The sequence below is a fragment of the Knufia obscura genome (genome assembly GCF_036327395.1).
Source record: "Knufia obscura strain CCFEE 5817 isolate CBS 148926 chromosome Unknown scaffold_1, whole genome shotgun sequence".
Taxonomy (NCBI): Eukaryota; Fungi; Ascomycota; class Eurotiomycetes; order Chaetothyriales; family Trichomeriaceae; genus Knufia; species Knufia obscura.
In genome coordinates this window covers 2,037,796-2,057,719 of record NW_027042687.1, presented here as the reverse complement: position 1 = coordinate 2,057,719, position 19,924 = coordinate 2,037,796, and the positions used below count along the sequence as shown (strand labels likewise).

Here is a 19,924-nt window from a genome sequence, read left to right as displayed (position 1 = left end):
TTCCGAACTGGCATGTGGCTGACCCCGGAGATAAAAAGTCTAGCCGGAGATAAAGAAATTTCATGCTTTGGCTCACTCGAGTTCACCGTCTGCAAAACAGAACATCTTCCTCACTATAAGCACAATTGCAGCCATGGAGCCCGCTACTAAACGTCGGAAGCTCTCGAATGAGGGCATAGAAACCGTCTCAGAACATAAGGAAAGCACCACTGAGCAAGACAAGCGACAGTCGCTCTTCGTCCGATCAATACCTGCCTCAGTAACCAAAGAAAAGCTGATTGAGCACTTCTCGCAATCATACCCTCTCAAGCATGCAACAATAGTCTTAGATCCCCAGACGAAAGTCTCTCGAGGCTTCGGCTTCGTCACCTTCACCGATGCAGCCGACGCCCAAGCTGCTCTTGCAGAATTCAACAATTCACTTCTCGAGGGACGAAAGATCAAGGTTGAGCCTGCTGAGGCGCGACACAGAGAAGTAGATGAGAACATCGATGGCAAAGCGCACTCGAAGAATACCAAGGGCCAAGAGTTGCGGGCGAAGAGAGAGCAACAACAGGAGGACAACAAGCCTCCCAAGCTGATTGTAAGGAACTTGCCGTGGAGCATTAAGACAGCTGATGACTTGGCCAAGCTGTTCTTAAGCTATGGCAAGGTCAAGCATGCTGTAGTGCCCAAGCTACCTGGGGAGAAAGGTCAGGCAGGCTTCGGTATAGTCATCATACGAGGAAAGAAGAATGCCGAGCGTGCATTGGAAGGTGTCAGTGGCAGGGAAATCGATGGGAGAACATTGGCTGTAGATTGGGCTGTCGACAAAGAGACTTGGCAAAAGGTCCAACAGCAAGGGAATGAGCAAGAAGAAGCGACTACTGAGGAGGCACAAGTCAACGGTACAGTTACACTCGCAGCCGACGCAGCAGACGATGCCTCAGAAGACGATGCAGACGAAAGTGGCATTGCTCTAGACAACGAAAAAGTCGGTCTAGAACCTGCCGACGACACCTCCTCCGATGGTAGCGATGAAGAAGCTGCAGACGAAGAAGAGTCCGAAGATGAAGACGACGCAGATCTAGACGAAGACGACATCTCAGGCCTCGCCGCCCCCGACACCCCAGCCTCAAAATCCACATATAACACCGAAAACACAACAGTCTTCCTCCGCAACATCCCCTACGACACCACCGACGAGTCCCTCACCGACCACTTCCAAACCCACTTCGGACCAACCCGCTACGCCCGCGTCGTCTACGACCACGAAACAGAACGCCCTCGCGGCACCGCCTTCGTCTGTTTCCGGCACGAGATTGACGCAAAAGAATGCGTAAAAAACTGTCCAAAGCAAGATGCCCCTGACTCACGCAACCATAAAAGTTCTGCGCCGAGTATCCTGCAGGACACGACTCTTGATCCCTCGGGAAAATACACGCTCGACGGACGTCTCCTGCATGTCACACGTGCACTCCCTAAACCGGAAGCGGATAGACGAGCCACCGAGTCAGCGAGCACACGGCTAGCGAAGCAGCAAAGTGACAAGCGGCGACTCTATCTCCTTTCAGAAGGGACAGTATCACCGGGCACAACGCTCTATAACCAACTCTCGAAGACAGAGCTCGATATCCGAGCAGGCAGTGCAAAGCAACGCCAGAAACTAGTCAAGACGAATCCGAACCTTGGACTCAGTTTGACACGTCTTAGTATCCGCAATTTACCACGGTGGGTCGACGCGCGCGCTTTGAAGGCGTTAGCACGGGAGGGTATCGTGGGCTTCGCATCGGATGTGAAAGAAGGTCGTCGCGCCGCGATCTCAAAGGAGGAACTTGCGCGCGATGGAGAAATCGGTCGACAAGCTGAGGCGCAGCGGAAGGCGGCTGGGAAGGGAGTGGTGAAGCAAGCGAAGATCGTGTATGAGAGTGAGATGACGGGTGGGAAGGTCGCGGAGTGGAAAGGTGGAAGAAGTAGAGGATATGGATTTGTGGAGTATTGGGGGCATCGGAGTGCATTGATGGGACTGAGATGGTTGAATGGACATTTGGTAAAGAGGCCGAAGGGCGAGGAGGCGAAGGGCAAGGATATGGATGGGGATGAGAGGGGGAAGAGGTTGATTGTTGAGTTTGCGATTGAGAATGCACAGGTTGTGCAGAGGAGGGAGGAACGGGAGAAGAGGGATAAGTGGAGGAGGACTAAGGAGGCGGAGGGGAAGGATGAGGAGGGGAAGGATGAGGTCCCTGCTAAGGGTAAGGCGAGGGATAGGGAGTTCAAAGGCAAGAGAGACAATAAGGACAAAGGAGGCCGGAGTTTGGTGAAAGGTCGAGGACAGGCCCAGACCCAGGACCATAAAAGGAAGAGAGACAGTAAAGATGAAGGACGGGTGAATGGTGCGGACAAGAAGCAAAAGAAAGGTCCTGATACGTCTAAGGCCACCGAAAGGGATGCGAAAGACCAGGACGAGAAAAACAAAGTTGCTGCAAGAAATCGCATCATTGCACAGAAGAGACAGAAAAGGAGAAACAGAAAGGGCTGAATGAAGCGTTCGCGAATTGGAGCTCGCCAAATCAAAGGAAATGCCATTGAGCATTTGAAGTGACCCAGTGGTCCACTAGCAACATCAACGTTCAAGTTGTGAAGAGTTTTCCTTGTCCAAATTTCAACCTGCAGTGACTGCAGAGAGTGCTTTAAAGCATATCTGCCAGCATCTGTCTCAAGCAGTGATTCGCACATCCATAAATCAGTCCGTCAAGTCCTTAGCTCTGCCCACTGTGAAACGTATATCGCCGCTCGGGTTACGTATGGTCTGCATATCCACTCTTACACCACACACTCCTGCCGGAGTGTCCTTGCTCACTTTGCGTGAGATCAACGATCCATATTGTTCGCACCCTCAACCTTCCCCACAATATTATACCTCTTACTGAAGAACTTGAACCAATCGTTCAGTACAGTTTTCTTCTCTTCCTCCAGGTCATACCACTCAGGTACACATTCCTCCTTCTTCAAAGACGAGGATGCGAGAGCACGGGAGGGGTCTTTTCCTGCGAAGACTGCAATCGTCAGTCAGTACTTCCGAACCACATCGCACCGTGAAATCAATTATGTTCCTACCGGCATAACTCCCCCCAGCCTGATACGCTTTATTCCTGCTCACGTCGAACACCACGCCCTTGATCGCGACGTAGGTCGGTTTATCCGGGTCGCTGCCGTCTGCAGCGGCGAGTTCCTCCTGGGTTATTATTGCGTCTTTTGGTTTGTCGAGGTTGACGGGTTGTTTCGGGGCGAATTGCTTGTCCATTGGGTTTTCGTTGTGGGGCATGGGGGAGGTTAGGGGGTCGGGTTGGGGGTTGTTGATTGGGTCCATTGTGGTGCGTGGGTGATGGTGGTGGGTGGTAGGTTGTGGGTTGTGTTGGTTGTATTGGTTGTGGATGGTGTGAGGGTATCGCGATGAGAGGGAGTAATGTTAGATAGTTACTTGTAGTGTCTGGGTGATTTCTACGAGAGAAGTTATCGAGGTATGCTATGACTTGTTCAAGTTGACTTTGTATGTATGATTACACATGATAGTCTTGCGACAGTGTTGCATGGTTAGTGGTCTTGACGTTTGAGTTCGAGGTCTGTTTGGGTGCAGCTCGTCAATGGTGGGGCAGGTTCTTGGGCGTGGGCTGCCTCGGAACGGGGATTCTCCAATGATGCAAGCGACGATTAAGCAAGCGTGGATACCATGGAGGACCCATGTTGCTGAGCTGATCAAAAAGTGAATGCGGAAAGGGAAAAAGCTTCTCTTCAGCTTTCAAACTGCGATTCCGAACTGTCCTGAATCATGAGATGCAAAGCGGACAAGGACTCTATCAGCGTCGCGACTTCCTCCGGACTTGCCAGCTGTCTTGCACGCCTTGACTCTGAGACATCCAGATTGGAAGGCAGCTGCGAATCAGGATGCAGGACCTACTCCGATGATGCGGCTGACACATGCTTCCTTTCCCATGTCTCGAGGTTGGCCCATGACCGGGTTTCTAGTTCCAGCTCCGCAAGATACAGGCAGGAAGCAACCAATTACTGATGACCTTGTGCAACATCGACGCGCACCTTGCCAGTTGGCATCTTTGACATCAAGTTACTTGATGTCAAATACTCACCTTATAGTACTGCTGTTAGATACCTTCACCCTATCCGTCGTCACATCCAGCAATCAACGCGTCTTACGCGAAGAAACAACACCTCACGCGCCTCGACATCTAGAATCCCAGGCGACGACACCAAGCAACAACAATCTATCATCCAGAGCTTTGCCCCAATCGAACCAACAATGGACTCAAGACTAGGAGATATGATCCATATCGGTCTCCAAAGGAACATAATCTGGGGAGAAGACGCGCTTGACAGAATGAGGCTGTTCGTCTACCATGGCACGCAACTCTTCACCATCTCCATGTCCGCCTTCTTCTTCCTCTTTCTCTACTATTTCGCATTTGGCTTCGTTGTGGGCTCCATCGCCGAGTCAAACATGGAAGAATCTGTCACAAAGGGCGAGGACTCATCGCCAGCTAAGTCCGAGCCAGACATCAAAAGAGAGGATATGAGCGCAGACGCAGATGATGGGAATGAGGAGATGAAGGCGGTAGCAGCTCTATCAGATGAGACGAACGAGAAGCCCGAGAAGTAGTTGGACACAAACGAGAATTCCGGTCCGTTCAACCGAGTTGGGGTGTCGTCTGGTTCTACCGCAGACTCTGAAGCACAAGGCCTGAGCGCCTATACGACATAACGACTGGCATTCAGGCAGCTTTCAATTGTTTGACATAAGCGCTCCAATAAAGTTTACTGGTTTACAAAGATCCTGTGAGCTTGCAGCTCTCCGTTCTCCTTTATCGTGGAGGCTGTGAAGACCATCTGTATCACAGGCTATGGAGTTTCGGTGTCCGCGTTCATGGACGATTTTCGGTCAGAGAAGGATACTGTATATGGCGTCTGCTTTAGCGTTGTGCTCTCCCACAAGCATGTGCTGAGCCTCTGAGAGATTTTTGGGCACGAACGACGCGCAAGCACTTGTACTACTATGCAGGGAAGGCTGTGATGGAGTTGTCCTTATTCCTGCCAAACTGTTTGGATGTGGTAGCGAGGCATCCAGATGGCCGTAACATGCATGGCTTGTCCTTGCATGGGAAGCAAGTCTGTCATATTATCGGAGTTACTTGTCGGCTGTAGGCTGCTCGTCAGAAGCACCAGAAGTGTCGATTGACTTTGTGCAATGCTTTCACGAAGTTCCTTCCGCATAAGTACCTTGGCTAATTTTCACGCGCAGCGGAACTCTGTGGCAGAGATTACGGCTACTAGCGAGGTAATGTGATCTGCAATGCCCGTAGGCTGATCTGGGTATTGACACTTTAGATGTTGAAACCGTTCTGCCTCGGTGCAGAGCTCGCAGAGCAGGCGCAAAATCAGACGATTGCAATCACTGTCAAGGTAGTTACGACCCGCTACATATACCGTAGCCACCTACATACCTCTTACACTATAATCATACACCTACAGTACCAATGTCACTGCAGCTCAGGGTACGCCACGCGAAATGACATGCGACTCACTGCGGACCGGTAAGGTGATTCTGTCCGCAAAGCTTGCTGTAATAAGCTCTGCGCTTATGGGCTCCTAAGGCTTAGTGCTATGCGCCTCCGACAGTGACCATATTGATACAGCTGGAGTAGCTCACCGACACGATGCGGGGTGCAGATGCTGAACGCGACTGATTGGCTTCACGTAGTCACTCTGCCTGTGAGCCGAGTTCAGCTATTGTCAAGAACCATTATATAATACATTCGAAGCGTCCAGCGTGAGTGAACTCACTTCCTTACACCAGCATCCCAGCCATCTCCTGGCACTGTTCTACTAATCACCAACCTCGTCAACATGCCACGAGAAGATATCTCGTTCCAGACCTCAGACAACGTCACACTCCGCGGCTGGTTCTACAAGCCTGCAAACTCCGATGCATCAACCCCCCTACCATGCCTAGTGATGGCTCACGGCTTCTCCGCCCTAAAGGAGATGGACCTGAACACCTTCGCCCACTTCTTCAGCTCGAACCTCCCACTCACCTGTCTGGTCTATGACAACCGGGGCTTCGGCGACAGTGATACGAAGGAGGGACAACCTCGTCAGGAGATTATCCCTGCTCAGCAGACGAGTGACTACTCTGATGCTATCACTTATGCGCAGACGAGGGCTGAGGTGAATAAGGATAAGATCGGGGTCTGGGGTAGCTCGTACAGTGGTGGGCATGTTCTGTGGGTTGGGGCTGTCGATCGGAGGGTTAAGGCTGTGTTGTCTCAGGTTCCGTGTGTGGATGGGTGGGCGAATTTTCATCGGCTGATTCGGCCGGATTTTGTGGCGGGGTTGAATGCGATGTTTCAGGATGGTGGGTGACGCCGGGCCGAGAGTGTATCTGCTGACAAGAACATTAGACCGACATGCTCGTATGGCGGGCAAGACCGCTGGGACTCTACCGGTCGTAGATGCAGATGTCAGTAAGCCGTCTGCGCTGCCGACACCGGACAGCTATAAGTTCTTCACTGAGTGGGAGGGGAAGAGTAACTGGAAGAATGAGGTGACGGTCAAATCGTGAGTTGTCCCGCCTGTTAATCACGGCGTTCATCATCGTTGCGATGCAAGTGTAGAAGCTTACAATGTTCGAAATCAGAATCGAAGCCTTCCGCGAATACAATCCATCAGCACATATTCATCACATTGCGCCAACTCCATTGTTGATGACGGTGGCGGAGAACGACGTGTTGACTCCAACTGATATTGCGCTGGAGGCATATTCTCGTGCGCTTGAACCAAAGCAGCTGCACATCCTGCCGGGCGGACATTTTGATGGTTACTCAGGATCAAACTTCGAGAGGAATAGCAAGGTACAGGCAGAGTTCCTGCGTAAGTATCTGTGCTCGTGAAAAGCATTAGCAAAGATAGCGCCCAAACATCTTTAAGCGTATGCTCGCAAGGTCAAGCTGGTCGAACAGGTTCTTCTATGCCAGAATCACGACTCTTCCCTAGCACATGGTGCTCTTTTAAGTGCATACCCTGACCGGAAACTGATTAGATCGTCACGTGTGGTGTAGCAGACTGGTCCACTAGGCATGACGGGCTAATCATCCTGCCTGATGGCAGCATCAGAAGAAACACTCCATACGTGCCAATACATGGTTGATTGAACAAAGGGTCATTGGTTTCCATCGACTACTGGCGAGGCCGAAGAAACTATGTCGTTGTTCGCACTAGTATACTGCAGGAGTTATTGCAGGCGCATGTGGGCCATTGGGAAGCTCTGCGAATTTCTAGAAGCTGGTATAGATGCATAGACATTGTTGCAGAGTGAAGACGAAGAAGGGAAAGATATCGGATGGTCACGTGACTTTGAATGGTAGTCGCCGTACCTTCCTTGACGAGCATCAATCAGCACTCACCATCGTGGGATACAGCAGCTATGTCACCCTTAATTGCTTCCTAACAAGGACTTTTTCTCTCAATGGATATTCCAATGGACTCTCGAATCTCCCATCGTGATACATGACAGTGTACATCAAGATATGATGATCCCATGATTCAAGGATGCGAACGAGGCTCTAGCCTTCAGGAAAGCTCCTGAAGTCCGAGGTTCAACTACGTCAGCTGCCCTCACGCTTGGATCAGAGATGGGACCACAGTATAGCGAGCAGAAACATGCTTGCATGGAGGATGTTCAGCCTATGATCCTTGGAAACTGTGTCCAGATGAGCATTGCCTCTCTCTGCTACAAAACATGGCCCAAACAAATGGCCATACCCGCAATGGCAACACCTCGCCGAGCAAGAAACTCCACTTCATCATTGTATGAGCATACCTAGGACCACTCGTTCGCTTGTATGCTGACATATGTTAGGTAGGTGGCTCTCTTGGCGGACTGGCAGCTGGGCTAGCGCTCAAAGACCTTGGCCATGATACGACCATACTCGAGAGAAACCCTGAGAAGCTGCTACACAATCAAGGCGCCGGTATAGTAGCAGGCGGCGACTCACTCGAGTTCCTCGAGCGCTACAATCGATGCGACCGCCCCGTTGCAGTAACCTCCCAGAGGCGCCAGTACTTCAACAAGGATGGAAGCATTGTACATGAGAAGGTCATGACCCAGAACATGACGTCGTGGGATCTGACTTATTTCCTCATGCGAGCCAACTACGACGGAGTCGAGTCGAATTACTGTGCTGCACTAGAACCTCTGCCTCATCACGGCAAGGCTGTGCATCTACACGGACATAAAGTTACATCGTTCGAGACAAAGCCAGAGGGCGGTGTCAGAGTCTTCTACACGGACAGCTCTAGAACAGGTTCCGATGAAACGAAATCGATGGACGCTGACATCCTCGTAGCAGCTGACGGACCCTCCTCCGCGATCCGCAGCATGCTCTACCCAGAAACCAAACGCACGTTCGCAGGCTACTGCGCTCTGAGAGGAACCGTTCCAGAGCATGCTGTCTCCCAGCCTACCCTAGAAGCATTCCGTGAGCGCTTCGCTTTCTTCCACGCTCCTGGCATTCAGATCCTCGCTTATCTCATCCCAGGCGCGAATGGTACTGTCGAGCTGGGCCAGAGGCTGATCAACTTCGTGTATTACACTAACTTTCCAGAAGGCAGTAAAGAGCTGGATGAGATACTGACCGGTAAAGACGGCGTAAGGCACCGCATTACGATGCCGCCAGGGAAGACGGATCCGAAAGCCTAGGAGAAACAGAAACAGATTGCAAGAGAGAGGTTACCGCCCCAATTTGCCGAGATAGTATGCGGAACGAAAGCGCCATTTGTGCAAGCCATAACAGATGTCCCGCCACCACCTGCCAACAGCGCGTTTGATGATCGTCTCGTGCTCATCGGTGACGCACTGGCTGGGTTTCGACCACATACAGTCGCGTCCACTTCACAAGCATGCTTCGATGCTATGACATATGCAGACTACATAGCTGGTAAGATTAGCAACGAGGAGTGGAAGAAGCAGACGATGGGCTACGCAAGGGTTGTGCAAGATAGAGGTGTGAAGATGGGCATACGTTCACAATTCGGTGAACAGGATGAGAATGGAAACTGGCAAGCACTGTCGCTCGAGGAGATGATAAAAGACCGGGACGAGGCGAGCGTGCCGAGGAAAGAGCAGGTGTGGCCGGAATGGGCGACGAGGATATAATCTAGCTACTGTGACCTTCCAAGCAAGGCGCGGACCACAGCAAGTGATCTACGGTGACCAAGACTGGCGATTCGAGGCTCTTGGTAACCGAGGCTCTCGCAACGATGCAGGAAGTTTATTTCCTTGCACCTTCAAGTCATTCGTCCGCCAGCCAGTCCTGTTTCATTCCTTCCGAACGCGCCTGAACGCCCTTATCTCGAGACACCACCTTCCTACGAGTCTTCATGTAAAGTGTACACGCCCTCTATGCTTGATCGCACCTTCATCAACTAGTACGTTGCGACTGCTACAGCATCCAGTTTTTGTTCTCTGACCACTACTCTTTCCTGCCTCTGCACGCATCACCCTAAGCCTCTCCTACGCACTCCTCGGATACTTCGAAGTCGGTAGTGCAAAACCATGATGTTTCACAGCAGATCAGAAACACGCTAACATCGTGGAGCTGGAGTACCCTACCCGCCTCGCTTGATCAGCCTCCGAGCTCTACCGCTTGCTAGGTGAGAGCGCCGCATAAGACCTGAAAGGGAAAGGTCGCTTCGCAGGTCGCATGAATTGGTGCCAGTGAACCAAGTAGCTCACCTATACACCTAGTCGTGAATACTATGATTTTAGCTACGTTACCATTTGATACCTACTGACAGTATAGTCGAAAGCTCGGCTTAGCTCCCGACCAATGCTACTTAGAGCTCAGAGCCGCTCACGGAAACATGTCTGGTCAGGCCTGCCTCGAGCTGGACATGCCTGTTTGTAAGGATCCGCTCATTTCCATGATGGCCAAGTACGTACCTAATCTCTTCGAAGAGACTTTTTTTGCTCGTGTAAGAATGCAATTTATATGAACGAAAAACCTGGCATCTCAGACACTCTCGTTGCCGGAAGTGACCGACAGTCTCGACTAAGACACACAGTCCACGCTACACCTACCTAGCCAACTGCGACCACAATGGACACCCTCTACCCCCTCATCTACCCCCTCTCCCCTCCCCACGGCACCCGTCCCCTCTCAAAACCCTCCGCATCCTCGCCCTCGGCCTCCCCCGCAGCGGCACCGACTCCCTCCGCTCCGCCCTCTTAACCCTCGGGTACGCGCCCATCTGTCACGGCTTCGAAATGCCCATCAGCCGGTCCACCGAGCCACGCCTCTGGGTGCCTCTTCTCCGTGCGAAACTCGATAACAACAACACACCCGCTCAAACTATGGACTGGGATGTTATGCTCGGCAACTGCGATGTCCTAATGGACATGCCGCCGTGTATCTTCGCAGAGGAGCTGCTGGAATATTACCCTGACGCGCAGGTGATTTTGAATCGTAGGCGGGATATGGATGCGTGGCATGCTAGTTTGAGTACGGCGGTGGAGAGTGTGCTGGGGAGTTGGGTTGTGTGGGGGTGTAGTTGGTTTGATGCGGAGTTGTTTTGGTGGATGTGGACTTCTGTGCTGTGTATTAGGATCATGGGACGTGGTGGGAGTTTTAGGGAGAATGGAAGGGCGTGGGGGGAGGAGTATTATAGGAGGTTGGAGGGGGAGTTGAAGAGGGATGGGAGGGAGTATTTGGATTGGGAGGTGAGGGAGGGGTGGGGGCCGCTGTGTGAGTTTTTGGGGAAGGAGGTGCCGGGGGTGGAGTTTCCTTGGGGGAATAGATCGGGTGGGGAGTTTGAGAAGAATGTGGAGAGGGCGATGGGGAGTAAGATCAGAAGGAGCTTGCTGAGGATGGGGGCTGTTGTGGCTGTTGTGGTGGGTGTTGCTACGGTTGGGGTGTGGCGGATAAGGTGAAGAGTGGAAGCACGAGTTGACCGGAATGAACTCCGACTCCTGTGCCTGCTTTGTGCAGATAGCAAGGATCTCTATCGGATGCAGAGCTGTGCCCGCTGCAACTTGTTTGTCGTCCACCGCCTGTCCTCGTGATCCATGATAGAGCGAGCTTACAGCTCGTCAAGAGTATATTGCCTGCGAACACAGGTAAACCGCGGTTTGTCTGTCTGTAATATCTATCGGCATCATTCCCTGCCGCAGAAGCAGAGCTCGATCGAATTGCCGGTAGAGCATAATGAACAGGCGCTAGACAGACCATGTGCTCTGCAACTGTCCATGGTGGAGCTCCAAGACTGGAAGGGGACTGTCGTGAGCAATGGCAAGAATTGGACAGTCATGTAGCCTCCGATCGACAATTCGACCATCTCGCTGTCAGAGATAATCAACGCCTCGTGCAGTGCATCTAGTGGAGCAGTCCTCTGTCTACGGCTGATTGAGCCGCATACAGACCTCTTCTGTGCACCTATTAGATCAGCGATCGCTCACATGCTTATCAACATCATATTCAACCCCTATCATCATACCACTCAGCCCCAAACTCAAGCCCACCCCTCTCAAAGACCTCCTCATGCACAATCTTCCAATGCGTCCCAAAGCCAAACCTCTTCCACCCCACAAACGGCACATACATCCACAGCCCGAGCCTCTCATCCATCTCCGAAACCTGCACCTTGACGGTCGCGCGAGAAGTTTGCCCGCAGAAATTATGTCTGTGTCCATCGGCAAACGGAGCCGAGAGTGAAAAGAACGAGTCCTTATCGGCGGATGCGGAGACGGTAATGGTGCGAAAGGGCGGGACAAGCGATGTGAGGAAGGAAAGTGTTGCTGTTCGTGTTTGGTAGGAGATGTTTCGTGAGCTGAGGAGGAGACTTGGATTTAAGGATGCGGGGAGGATGGACGGGAGAAGTGTGGTCGTGAGTGGTGGACGGAGGGCGAAGCTGTATTTTTGGCCTGGGTCGGATGAGCGAAAGCTTAGGAGGTAGGACTCTGTGCCGAGGATTGGTCCGCCGGCGAGGCAGAAGCCGGCTTGGGTCTTTTCGTTGCGGGCTTGGATCCAGAGGTGGGCTGAGGGGAAGCTTGTTGCCCAGTTCTTTTCTTGGTGAACGGTGGCGGGAAGGTTGGGTTGGAGGTCAGCCTGGGCTATCGAATGGGAATTGGTATATGTGGGGTCGTCGAGGGTGAATATGATGTTGCACTTGGTGCTGAGCGAGTGCACATACCAGTGCATTGGAAAAGGGAGGTGGACGAAAAGACCTTCTGGCGCGTCAGGTTGAGAGCTGCTTGGTGTCCACGGCGTCTGGGTTTTGGGATCGGTTATGGTATGGAAGGTGAAAGATTGATGCTTGATTTTGTACTCCGTTCTGGAATCCTTGAACACCTTCATATAGCCATGAGAACAATCGATTACAAAGGCGACATCCTCCTCGAAATCTGGTAAGAGATCTAGATAGTCTAGCCACACTTCTTGCTGGAAGATACTGCTTGCATCACTACTAGCTGAGGGATGGTAGGTGAACGATAGCATGTGTCGCCGTTGTTCGGCTTGTGGTACGGTGCATAGTATTAGGATGATCGTACCGCCAGTTGCTAGTGTGAATTTTGAGAAATATCCCTCGAATGTCGCGCCAACGTGAGGTTTGAAATGATCCATTCCAGAAAGCACGGTAGCCGGCTGGTTCCACTGGCACTTTGGCCGCCCCTGCTGTAAGTCACAAGCTGCTACTCTTCGTGGTCAGCAAGCACGTAGGAAGTGAAACGCGAGCCCAACGGGTGTCAGCAAGCAGGATATGTTAACGTCATCGAGATAGTCTAGGTCGAGAATGAGCACAGGTTAAGATCCAGGTTCAACATTGTCGTAGATCAAGCTCCAGCGCTGGTGTCCTTGCATTGCAATGGCGAGTGAACGACACTGTTCAATACATGGAAGGATATTCGAGTTACGAGAACAGGGAAGCTGCAAACAAGCGACGTGGGACACGTCCGATGTTGGTTCTGCCAGTCCACGTTGCCATCCGATTATCCCGTTGGTAGCTGGCATGGGGCCCGGACATCGCCGTTCTGCAGCCCTTCCAAGGCACCCAGGTACCTAAAGCATGATATCTGCATCACGACAAGGACGACCAACGGTCAGCATATTTGCAGAAGACAGCTGCGTCTTTATTGACGGTGTGCGATGTTCATGGTCGACTTGCGAGCCAAATAGACTGGGAAACCATCAACGCGGAAAAGCTGATCGAATTGTCGTCTTGCTTTGAGGTGAAGATTTCGTGCATATGGTGTTTGGTGCTCTGGATGAGTTTATTCGCACGGAAGATCGTTGTCCATACTGATGTTGAGACTGGCAAATGATGCAGCAAAGAAGGAAAGCGCAGCGGTCAACGAGACGACATCTTCTCGTTCAATCGTAGTACATTCTACGACTTGTATCGGAACAAGTTGGTCGCGAAGACGCTCATGCTATTCAATTCCAGACTCTATGCTACAATAAACAAGTAATGCCTCCTGCTTTTCCTATTCCGCTTGGCCATGTCCTATGCTTTTGGTAGATTTCAAAACAGCTTCTTCTCTATGAGCGTCATTAGGCGCAGAGGTCTTCTATCAAGTCTCTATCTTCAAATATCATGATTCCCAGAATCCAAGTCAAGCTGGTTACCGCAAGTTACCAGCCCTCTCGACCTCCTCCAAAATCAGATCCCTCGCAAGCTGTACCATATCCTCAGCACCAACGATAGTGATCTCCTCGCCATCGTTCTGGCTCTTGTTACCACCTGGAACCTGGATATCGCAGTTCGTCTTCTTCCTGATACTGTTGATCGTTGCGCCTCGACTGCCAATAACATGTCGGTGCAGACTCGGATCAGCGAGACGTAGATACCCCATGTGTCGGGGCTCCTGTGCTGCTTCTATAGCCTCCTCGATCTGGCGCTGAGCTTTGGCGATGGCGTCTTCTTTTACGTCACGGTTACCAATCAAGACCCATGGGATCTCGCCCGTCTCAGAGTCGGCGTCGTCATTGAGGGAAATGATGTCGAAGGAGAACAGTTGTTCTTGGCTTGGGTCATCCGTGATCAGGGGTGCAGCGGCGTTGTTTGCCTTGCGGGAGGCTGGACCGCTTGCAGCAGGCTTGCGAGGCGGCTGCTGACCCTTGTGGTCAACCTTGATTCCTTGCCTTGACAAGTCTCGGAAGAAGCGACCGTCGTTGGCGACAGAATGGTGGACAGATCGCGGCACCATGATAGTCGTGCCTTCAGGTTGCTTGGTGAGCGAAATAATGTGATCTTTTGCTTGAGCTACACCATCGGGTCGACCAGAAATCTTGACACCTGTCTTGCCTGTTTCTCTTCGCGGAATATCGAGCGCAACATTGAACTGCTGTTCGATTGACTTTCGGATATTGCCTGCAGTGCCGATGAGGAGACGGTGCTGCTCCACAGGAATATCGACGGTCTCTGAAACTTGGCTGTCTTTGTCGTCAACGAACGACTTGATCGATGCCACGATCTTATCAACCACGTCGCGTGTGCCGCGCACAGTGAGTATAGACGACTCCTCACCCTGTTTGGGGAACTGCACTGCCTCGGCGCTTCGTTCTGGACCACCCGCTTGCTGGACGATCTTCTGGATGTTGGCGCCCTTTGAGCCGATGAGGTCACGGTGATGCTTCCTGTCCACTGTGATAGTCTCGGTGACAATCGCATCGAAAGCCTTTGATTTGCTTGCGATTTCCTGTTTAGCCTTGTCGACTGACGCTTTTGGGCCCTTGATGGTGACAGTGACTCGTTCACCCTCAGGCTTGTTGGGCACATCGATCTGAGCACCAGTCTCACCTCGCAGTCTCTCGAGTTCTGCACCGCCACGACCAATCAGACTTCTAATCTGATCCTTGTGGACAGATACAGTCGCACTGTAAGAGTTGTCCTGGAGATATTGTGTCAAGCTCAGAAGCTCATCACGAACCTTATCGGCCTTGGCTCGTGGGCCTCGGATGCGGATCTCATCGGGAGCCTGTCTCTGGTGTGGACCGCCAGCTTCGCTGACATTGTCCGACGTGTCACCAGAACGTGCAGCACGAGGGAAGTCGATTCGAACTTCCTTGTTGACCTTGTTCTGGAGCTTGTTGAGGTTCTCACCGCTCTTGCCAATAAGCTCACCGTGGAACTTAGGATCAACCTTGATGGAGTATGAAACTTCATCCTCATACTGCTTGCCGAGACGGATAATCTCTGCCTTGCAGGCCTCGGCCTTCTTCTGAGGACCCTGAATCTTCACCTTGCCATTTTCTCTGGCATCAATCTCGACATCGTGCTTCTCACGCAACGCCTTGATGTTTGCGCCGTTCTTGCCGACAAGGTTCTTGACAAATTTCTCGGGGAAGGGGCACTCAGTGGTGTAGTCCCGCTCCTTCTCATCCTGCTCGACCTCAATCAGGAATTGTTCAATGCTCTTGCGCAGAGCCTCGATGTCGCTGTCACTTGGGCCTCGAAGGGAAATGTTTTCAGGTCCTCCTTGTCGGCCTTGTGTTCGTTGTCCTCTTGGCTCACCGAAGTCGATCTGGACAGGGAAAGGTGCAGAAGCTCGTTCTTGCTCGCCGCGAACATGCCGTCTGACACGGTCGTGGTGTTTGCGTGGTACAGCAATGTCCGAAGAGGAGATCTGCTGCGACGGAAGGGCACCCAGTAGGTACTCCTGAGCAGCCTGAAGAGCTTTTTCGAACTCCTTTTGTTCCGGGCTTGTTGGTCGCTGTCGTGGTAGTGTGAATGGTCCTTCTTGAGCTGGGCCTTCGTAGACAAGAATAACTGGCTCATCCTCGTTGTCTGGCACAATCATGAACACACCATGCTCATCTTGCAGCTGTCGCGAGTACATATCGCCGATGTGAGGGTGATAGAAAGGGTCCATCTCCAGCAGCTGAATCCTCGAAGTTGGGAAAGCCTGAGTGATCTTCATCAGGTCGTTCTTCGCAGATACTGCTTTTTGCTGGTCACTGCTAATAACAGACCAGCTTGGTGCAGCATTTGCGTGCTGGGGGAAGACAATTTCGGAGTTGTGCTGATTCATGAACTCACGCTCAAGAGCTTTGCGTTGCAGGTACTGCGCAAGAGCACGCGAATGTCTCTCGGGACCCATTGGCGCATTCGCGTACTGCTTCGTGAGATCTACAGGTCGGTTGTACTTCTGAGCCATGAGCTGCTCAGCGAGATTTCGACCATCGTCGATCCGATCTGCCGGTCCGATGATATGGATGTCGTCCGTCTCTTCGCCGCCTGGTGGCAGGATGATAGCACAGCCAGTCTTCTCCAGGAATTCCAGCTGATCCATACCCCGTGGACCAACAATGTATGGGTGCAGCACTTGTTCGCAAGTGAGCTCTTCCAGCATAAGCTCTTGCTCGAGCTGGCGTCTCAAAGCCTCCAGCTGAGCCTTTGCCCTCGTGACCGACTCCTGCTCGCCAGACAACATGATGTGGGAGTCGCCGTGGGGAACAAACTGCGGTCTGCCACTAGCGGCTGGTCGTGGTGGAGGCTGAGCCTGCCATGTGTGATACTGCGGGATGTCGATATTCAGATCATTGCCCTGCTGCAGCTTCTGCATATCCGCAGCATGACGGCCAGCCAAGAAGGGGTAGAACTCAGGCGCGAAATCTCTGAGAGGCATGTGGACCTTGGGCTGATTCTCCTTGACGATTCCTGCGATCTTGTACTGAACGTCTTTGACGGAAGCGGAGTCGCCCTTGAGTTCGACGACATCGATTCGTGGATCGGATGGATCACTGGAAGGACCTCTTGGGTCTCGCTTGATGTTGATGCGGACACCGTGTTCTGCCTCCCACTTCTTGATGTTTGCGCCAGCTCTTCCAATGATGGCAGACGAAACCGAGGCAGGAATCTCGATCTTGATGTCCTTCTCGATACTGACTGCCTTGGAGATGTCCAGAAGTGCTTGACGAACCTGCGCTCGTTGAGGACCCTCAGCAAAGAACCGTCGAGCCTTGCCGGCACCAATTTCTTGCATGCCAGTATTGACTCTGTACTTTCTCTTTGCATCAGCAAGGACCTTTTCGATAGGAGCATTCTTGTTGATGTCTTCCTTCATGATATCGATCGAGTCTCGGTTTGCGCTTGGGAGGTTGACGGCCCCTGTGGGAGGACCACGGGAGGAAGGACGACCAGGAGTGGAAGTACCGGAGAGTGCGGGCGAGGCAGGAGTCTTCAGAGTGCCCTTTGAGCCCCAGCCTGGAGCCTGAGTAGTGGGCTTAGGAGCAGGTCCGAGAGAGGGAAATGCCTCCTCGTCCTGAGTATCGAGGACACTAGGCTGCTTTTCCTTCTGTTTACCAGCCGCCTTGGTAGACATGACGCCATTTGAGGCAGGCTCGGGAGTGGCCTCGACATTGCGTGAAGAAGGAGGAGGATGGGCTATGTCTTCTTCGTCGGGAACGTCCTCGATGGTGACATGGTGAGCTGCGTGCTGCTCTGCGAGGAGCTGGGCGGGAGTCTTCTCAGAAGAAACTTCTGCAGTGCTGGCCATCTTGACAAAAGTATCGATCGAAGCCTGATAGAGGTAACCGTAGGATCGACGTAAACCGTAAACTTGAGGAAGTGGTTGATCTAAGAGCTCATACAGTTGTACGAGTCGAGTATTTATGGATTTCTAGTAGTAGCACACTTCGTTTGAAGTTATGTGACGAGGTCTACAGACAAACGATAAGAGTTGTGATACACACGAGGGTGAATAGAGTAATTTATATCAGACGAGTAGGGGACCAAACATTGTGAACTGCAGTCACTTTCTGGGAATCGACACACTCAACATATGATGTGGGTCGCCGACTCACCGAAGGTTCTGGGGTTCTTCGGGGCCGCTTGAACCACTCCCGTGGCTAACCAATCAGATTGTGTTTGGTCCCTTGGAAATTGCGCTCACCCAGGCACGCACCGCCTGGAATATCAACGTAGCCGCATGTACGCACTAAGCACTGGCGTACTCCCTAGGCACGGTATAAAGTCTTATTGACGTCTCGCAGACTCGCAAACGGCCTCAAAATGTCGATAAATATTTCTCTGGTAGCTGCTCTTTACAGGGTACTGGCGTGCCCCCGAGTTGACGCCAGCGGCCAGCTTGGTATTCCGTGTCGAGGCACGCAGAAACGTTGTTAACATCAACGAGCAGATGTAAGAGCAGATATACTATTGAGAGCATTCGTTTGTTCCTGAGTTTGCTATAGCACATTGCTCACATCATCTGAGCACGCTCTCAAGCACTTCCTCTACTATTGTACCATCCGCTTCTACATCAACGCGCCAATTGCTGATAGCAATCCTCGCTGCGGGCTTACCATCCCAACTCGTCCCAGAAACGTACATTTTTCCAGAATTCTTGATCATCTTCACAAGTTTCTCGTTAACGGCGTCCTCTTTGGCACGGAACAACACAATTATGAAGGTCTTGGCCAGAGCTTCGTCCTTACCCAGCCTCGCAGGAAGCAGCTCGTATTTTTCGTGCTCATAGATCCATGCCGCGAGACGCCGAGCCAGGCCAACTTGTCTGATTAGCATATCACAATATCCCTCTCTGCCATACGCAGATAGTGTGGCGTACACCGGCAATGCACGAAATCGTCGAGAGTTTTCGAGTCCGGTATTGAGAGGGTCTTGTACGAGTGATGCACCAACACCAGCGAGGTACGCCGCATTGCCATTCTGGAAAGTGTTGAAACTCAGATTCTTGTGCCTCGTGAAGAAGATTCCGCAATCATATGGCACGTTCAGTAATTTATGCCCATCTGCTGTAATCGAATCCGCAAATTCGAGACCTCTGGTGCCCGCTGTGATATGTTGGTAATCTTGTGACTGTTTGTGGCCGATCAGAACCCTCCCGAAGAAGCCAAAAGCGCCATCAACATGGATCCAGATGCCGTACTTGTCGCAGATCTCTCGTACTTGTTTCATCATATCAGCTGAGTCCGAAGCGAAGTGCCCCGTGTTGACTTCGCCTGCTGAGATGGCGAGAATGTATGCTGTTCGCTGTGCTTCTGCGTCCTCGCCTAGGTCTTGCAGTTTTTCGACGTCGATAGCAAGATCTGTCCCCTCTTGCAGGATAGACACAATGCTGGAGCGCCCCAGACCAACAATGGACGCTGCTTTTGCGACACTTGAATGTGGTAGCGTTGACAAGATTTTGACTTGATCGACTTGAGCCGCTTGAGCAACAGCCAGCAGTCCATGTTCGCCGACACTCATCGCCTTTCCGGTTGCTCTTTTGGCAGCTTCACTGAGGACGTACTCGCGGCCGAGTGCTAGACCGAGCACATTAGAGGCTGTGGCACCTGTGGTAAAGATCCCGCCACTGTTTCCATCCGTGCCGGCGCCCCAGTCCTGCTTTGGTAGCTGGAATAGATCAACAAGCATGTTCAGTGCTGCTACCTCGACGTCTGTGGCGATCGTCTCTGCTGGCAGGTGTACTGCTACATTCTGGTCGTAGATCGTGGTGAGCACGTCCCCAACAAATGCTGCGGGTGTCACTCCACCAGTAACGAAACCGTAATACCGTGATGATAGAGATGATGCGTTGAGGTAGGGAAGCACATTCGCTGTCAACCGTTCTATGCTCCGGTCAAGCGGTAGAGGTCCATCTGGTAGTGATGTTGCCCATTGTGGAAGAGCTGGTATGTTCTTTGGCAGAACTGTTGAGTCATCTCGGGCAACAGAAGGAGCGGACTTGATGATGTTCTTGACCTTGTCGAGAATCTCATCGATAGTCTTCAACTCCATGTTTGTGCCCGCTGTATGTGATCGAGGGGGCAAAACGCAAGAACGTGGACAGAAGATGTTGAATGGTAGTAGCTGCACGAACAGATGCACTTACCGTCCAACTTATACATGTTACGCAAGCTCATCCTATAGTGTAGAGACC

General features: G+C 52.0%; 9 protein-coding genes across 9 annotated transcripts; 5 read left to right on the top strand and 4 right to left on the bottom strand.

The window, feature by feature from the left end:
* Positions 1-133: 133 nt before the first annotated feature.
* Positions 134-2,518, top strand: NOP4 (RNA recognition motif-containing protein; the record flags this gene model as incomplete). The annotated part of the gene is made up of 1 exon (XM_064869220.1): positions 134-2,518. One exon carries the CDS (start codon positions 134-136, stop codon positions 2,516-2,518), a length of 2,385 nt encoding a protein of 794 aa, XP_064734717.1.
* A 332-nt stretch (positions 2,519-2,850) lies between these two features.
* On the bottom strand, positions 2,851-3,283 carry PMZ80_000769 (uncharacterized protein; the record flags this gene model as incomplete). Its single annotated transcript, XM_064869219.1, has 2 exons — positions 2,851-3,035; positions 3,097-3,283. 2 exons carry the CDS (start codon positions 3,281-3,283, stop codon positions 2,851-2,853), a joined length of 372 nt encoding a protein of 123 aa, XP_064734716.1.
* Positions 3,284-4,294: 1,011 nt separating this feature from the next.
* On the top strand, positions 4,295-4,651 carry PMZ80_000768 (uncharacterized protein; the record flags this gene model as incomplete). Its single annotated transcript, XM_064869218.1, has 1 exon — positions 4,295-4,651. One exon carries the CDS (start codon positions 4,295-4,297, stop codon positions 4,649-4,651), a length of 357 nt encoding a protein of 118 aa, XP_064734715.1.
* A 1,244-nt stretch (positions 4,652-5,895) lies between these two features.
* Positions 5,896-6,610, top strand: PMZ80_000767 (uncharacterized protein; the record flags this gene model as incomplete). Its single annotated transcript, XM_064869217.1, has 2 exons — positions 5,896-6,403; positions 6,450-6,610. 2 exons carry the CDS (start codon positions 5,896-5,898, stop codon positions 6,608-6,610), a joined length of 669 nt encoding a protein of 222 aa, XP_064734714.1.
* Positions 6,611-7,786: 1,176 nt separating this feature from the next.
* PMZ80_000766 (uncharacterized protein) lies at positions 7,787-9,202 on the top strand (the record flags this gene model as incomplete). Its single annotated transcript, XM_064869216.1, has 3 exons — positions 7,787-7,855; positions 7,907-8,695; positions 8,747-9,202. 3 exons carry the CDS (start codon positions 7,787-7,789, stop codon positions 9,200-9,202), a joined length of 1,314 nt encoding a protein of 437 aa, XP_064734713.1.
* Positions 9,203-9,972: 770 nt separating this feature from the next.
* On the top strand, positions 9,973-10,975 carry PMZ80_000765 (uncharacterized protein; the record flags this gene model as incomplete). The annotated part of the gene is made up of 2 exons (XM_064869215.1): positions 9,973-9,980; positions 10,111-10,975. The coding sequence occupies 2 exons, from the start codon at positions 9,973-9,975 to the stop codon at positions 10,973-10,975; spliced, it is 873 nt and encodes a 290-aa protein (XP_064734712.1).
* Positions 10,976-11,519: 544 nt separating this feature from the next.
* PMZ80_000764 (uncharacterized protein) lies at positions 11,520-12,665 on the bottom strand (the record flags this gene model as incomplete). Its single annotated transcript, XM_064869214.1, has 1 exon — positions 11,520-12,665. One exon carries the CDS (start codon positions 12,663-12,665, stop codon positions 11,520-11,522), a length of 1,146 nt encoding a protein of 381 aa, XP_064734711.1.
* Positions 12,666-13,663: 998 nt separating this feature from the next.
* Positions 13,664-17,539, bottom strand: PMZ80_000763 (uncharacterized protein; the record flags this gene model as incomplete). The annotated part of the gene is made up of 1 exon (XM_064869213.1): positions 13,664-17,539. The coding sequence occupies one exon, from the start codon at positions 17,537-17,539 to the stop codon at positions 13,664-13,666; it is 3,876 nt and encodes a 1,291-aa protein (XP_064734710.1).
* A 710-nt stretch (positions 17,540-18,249) lies between these two features.
* PMZ80_000762 (uncharacterized protein) lies at positions 18,250-19,782 on the bottom strand (the record flags this gene model as incomplete). Its single annotated transcript, XM_064869212.1, has 1 exon — positions 18,250-19,782. One exon carries the CDS (start codon positions 19,780-19,782, stop codon positions 18,250-18,252), a length of 1,533 nt encoding a protein of 510 aa, XP_064734709.1.
* Positions 19,783-19,924: the final 142 nt, after the last annotated feature.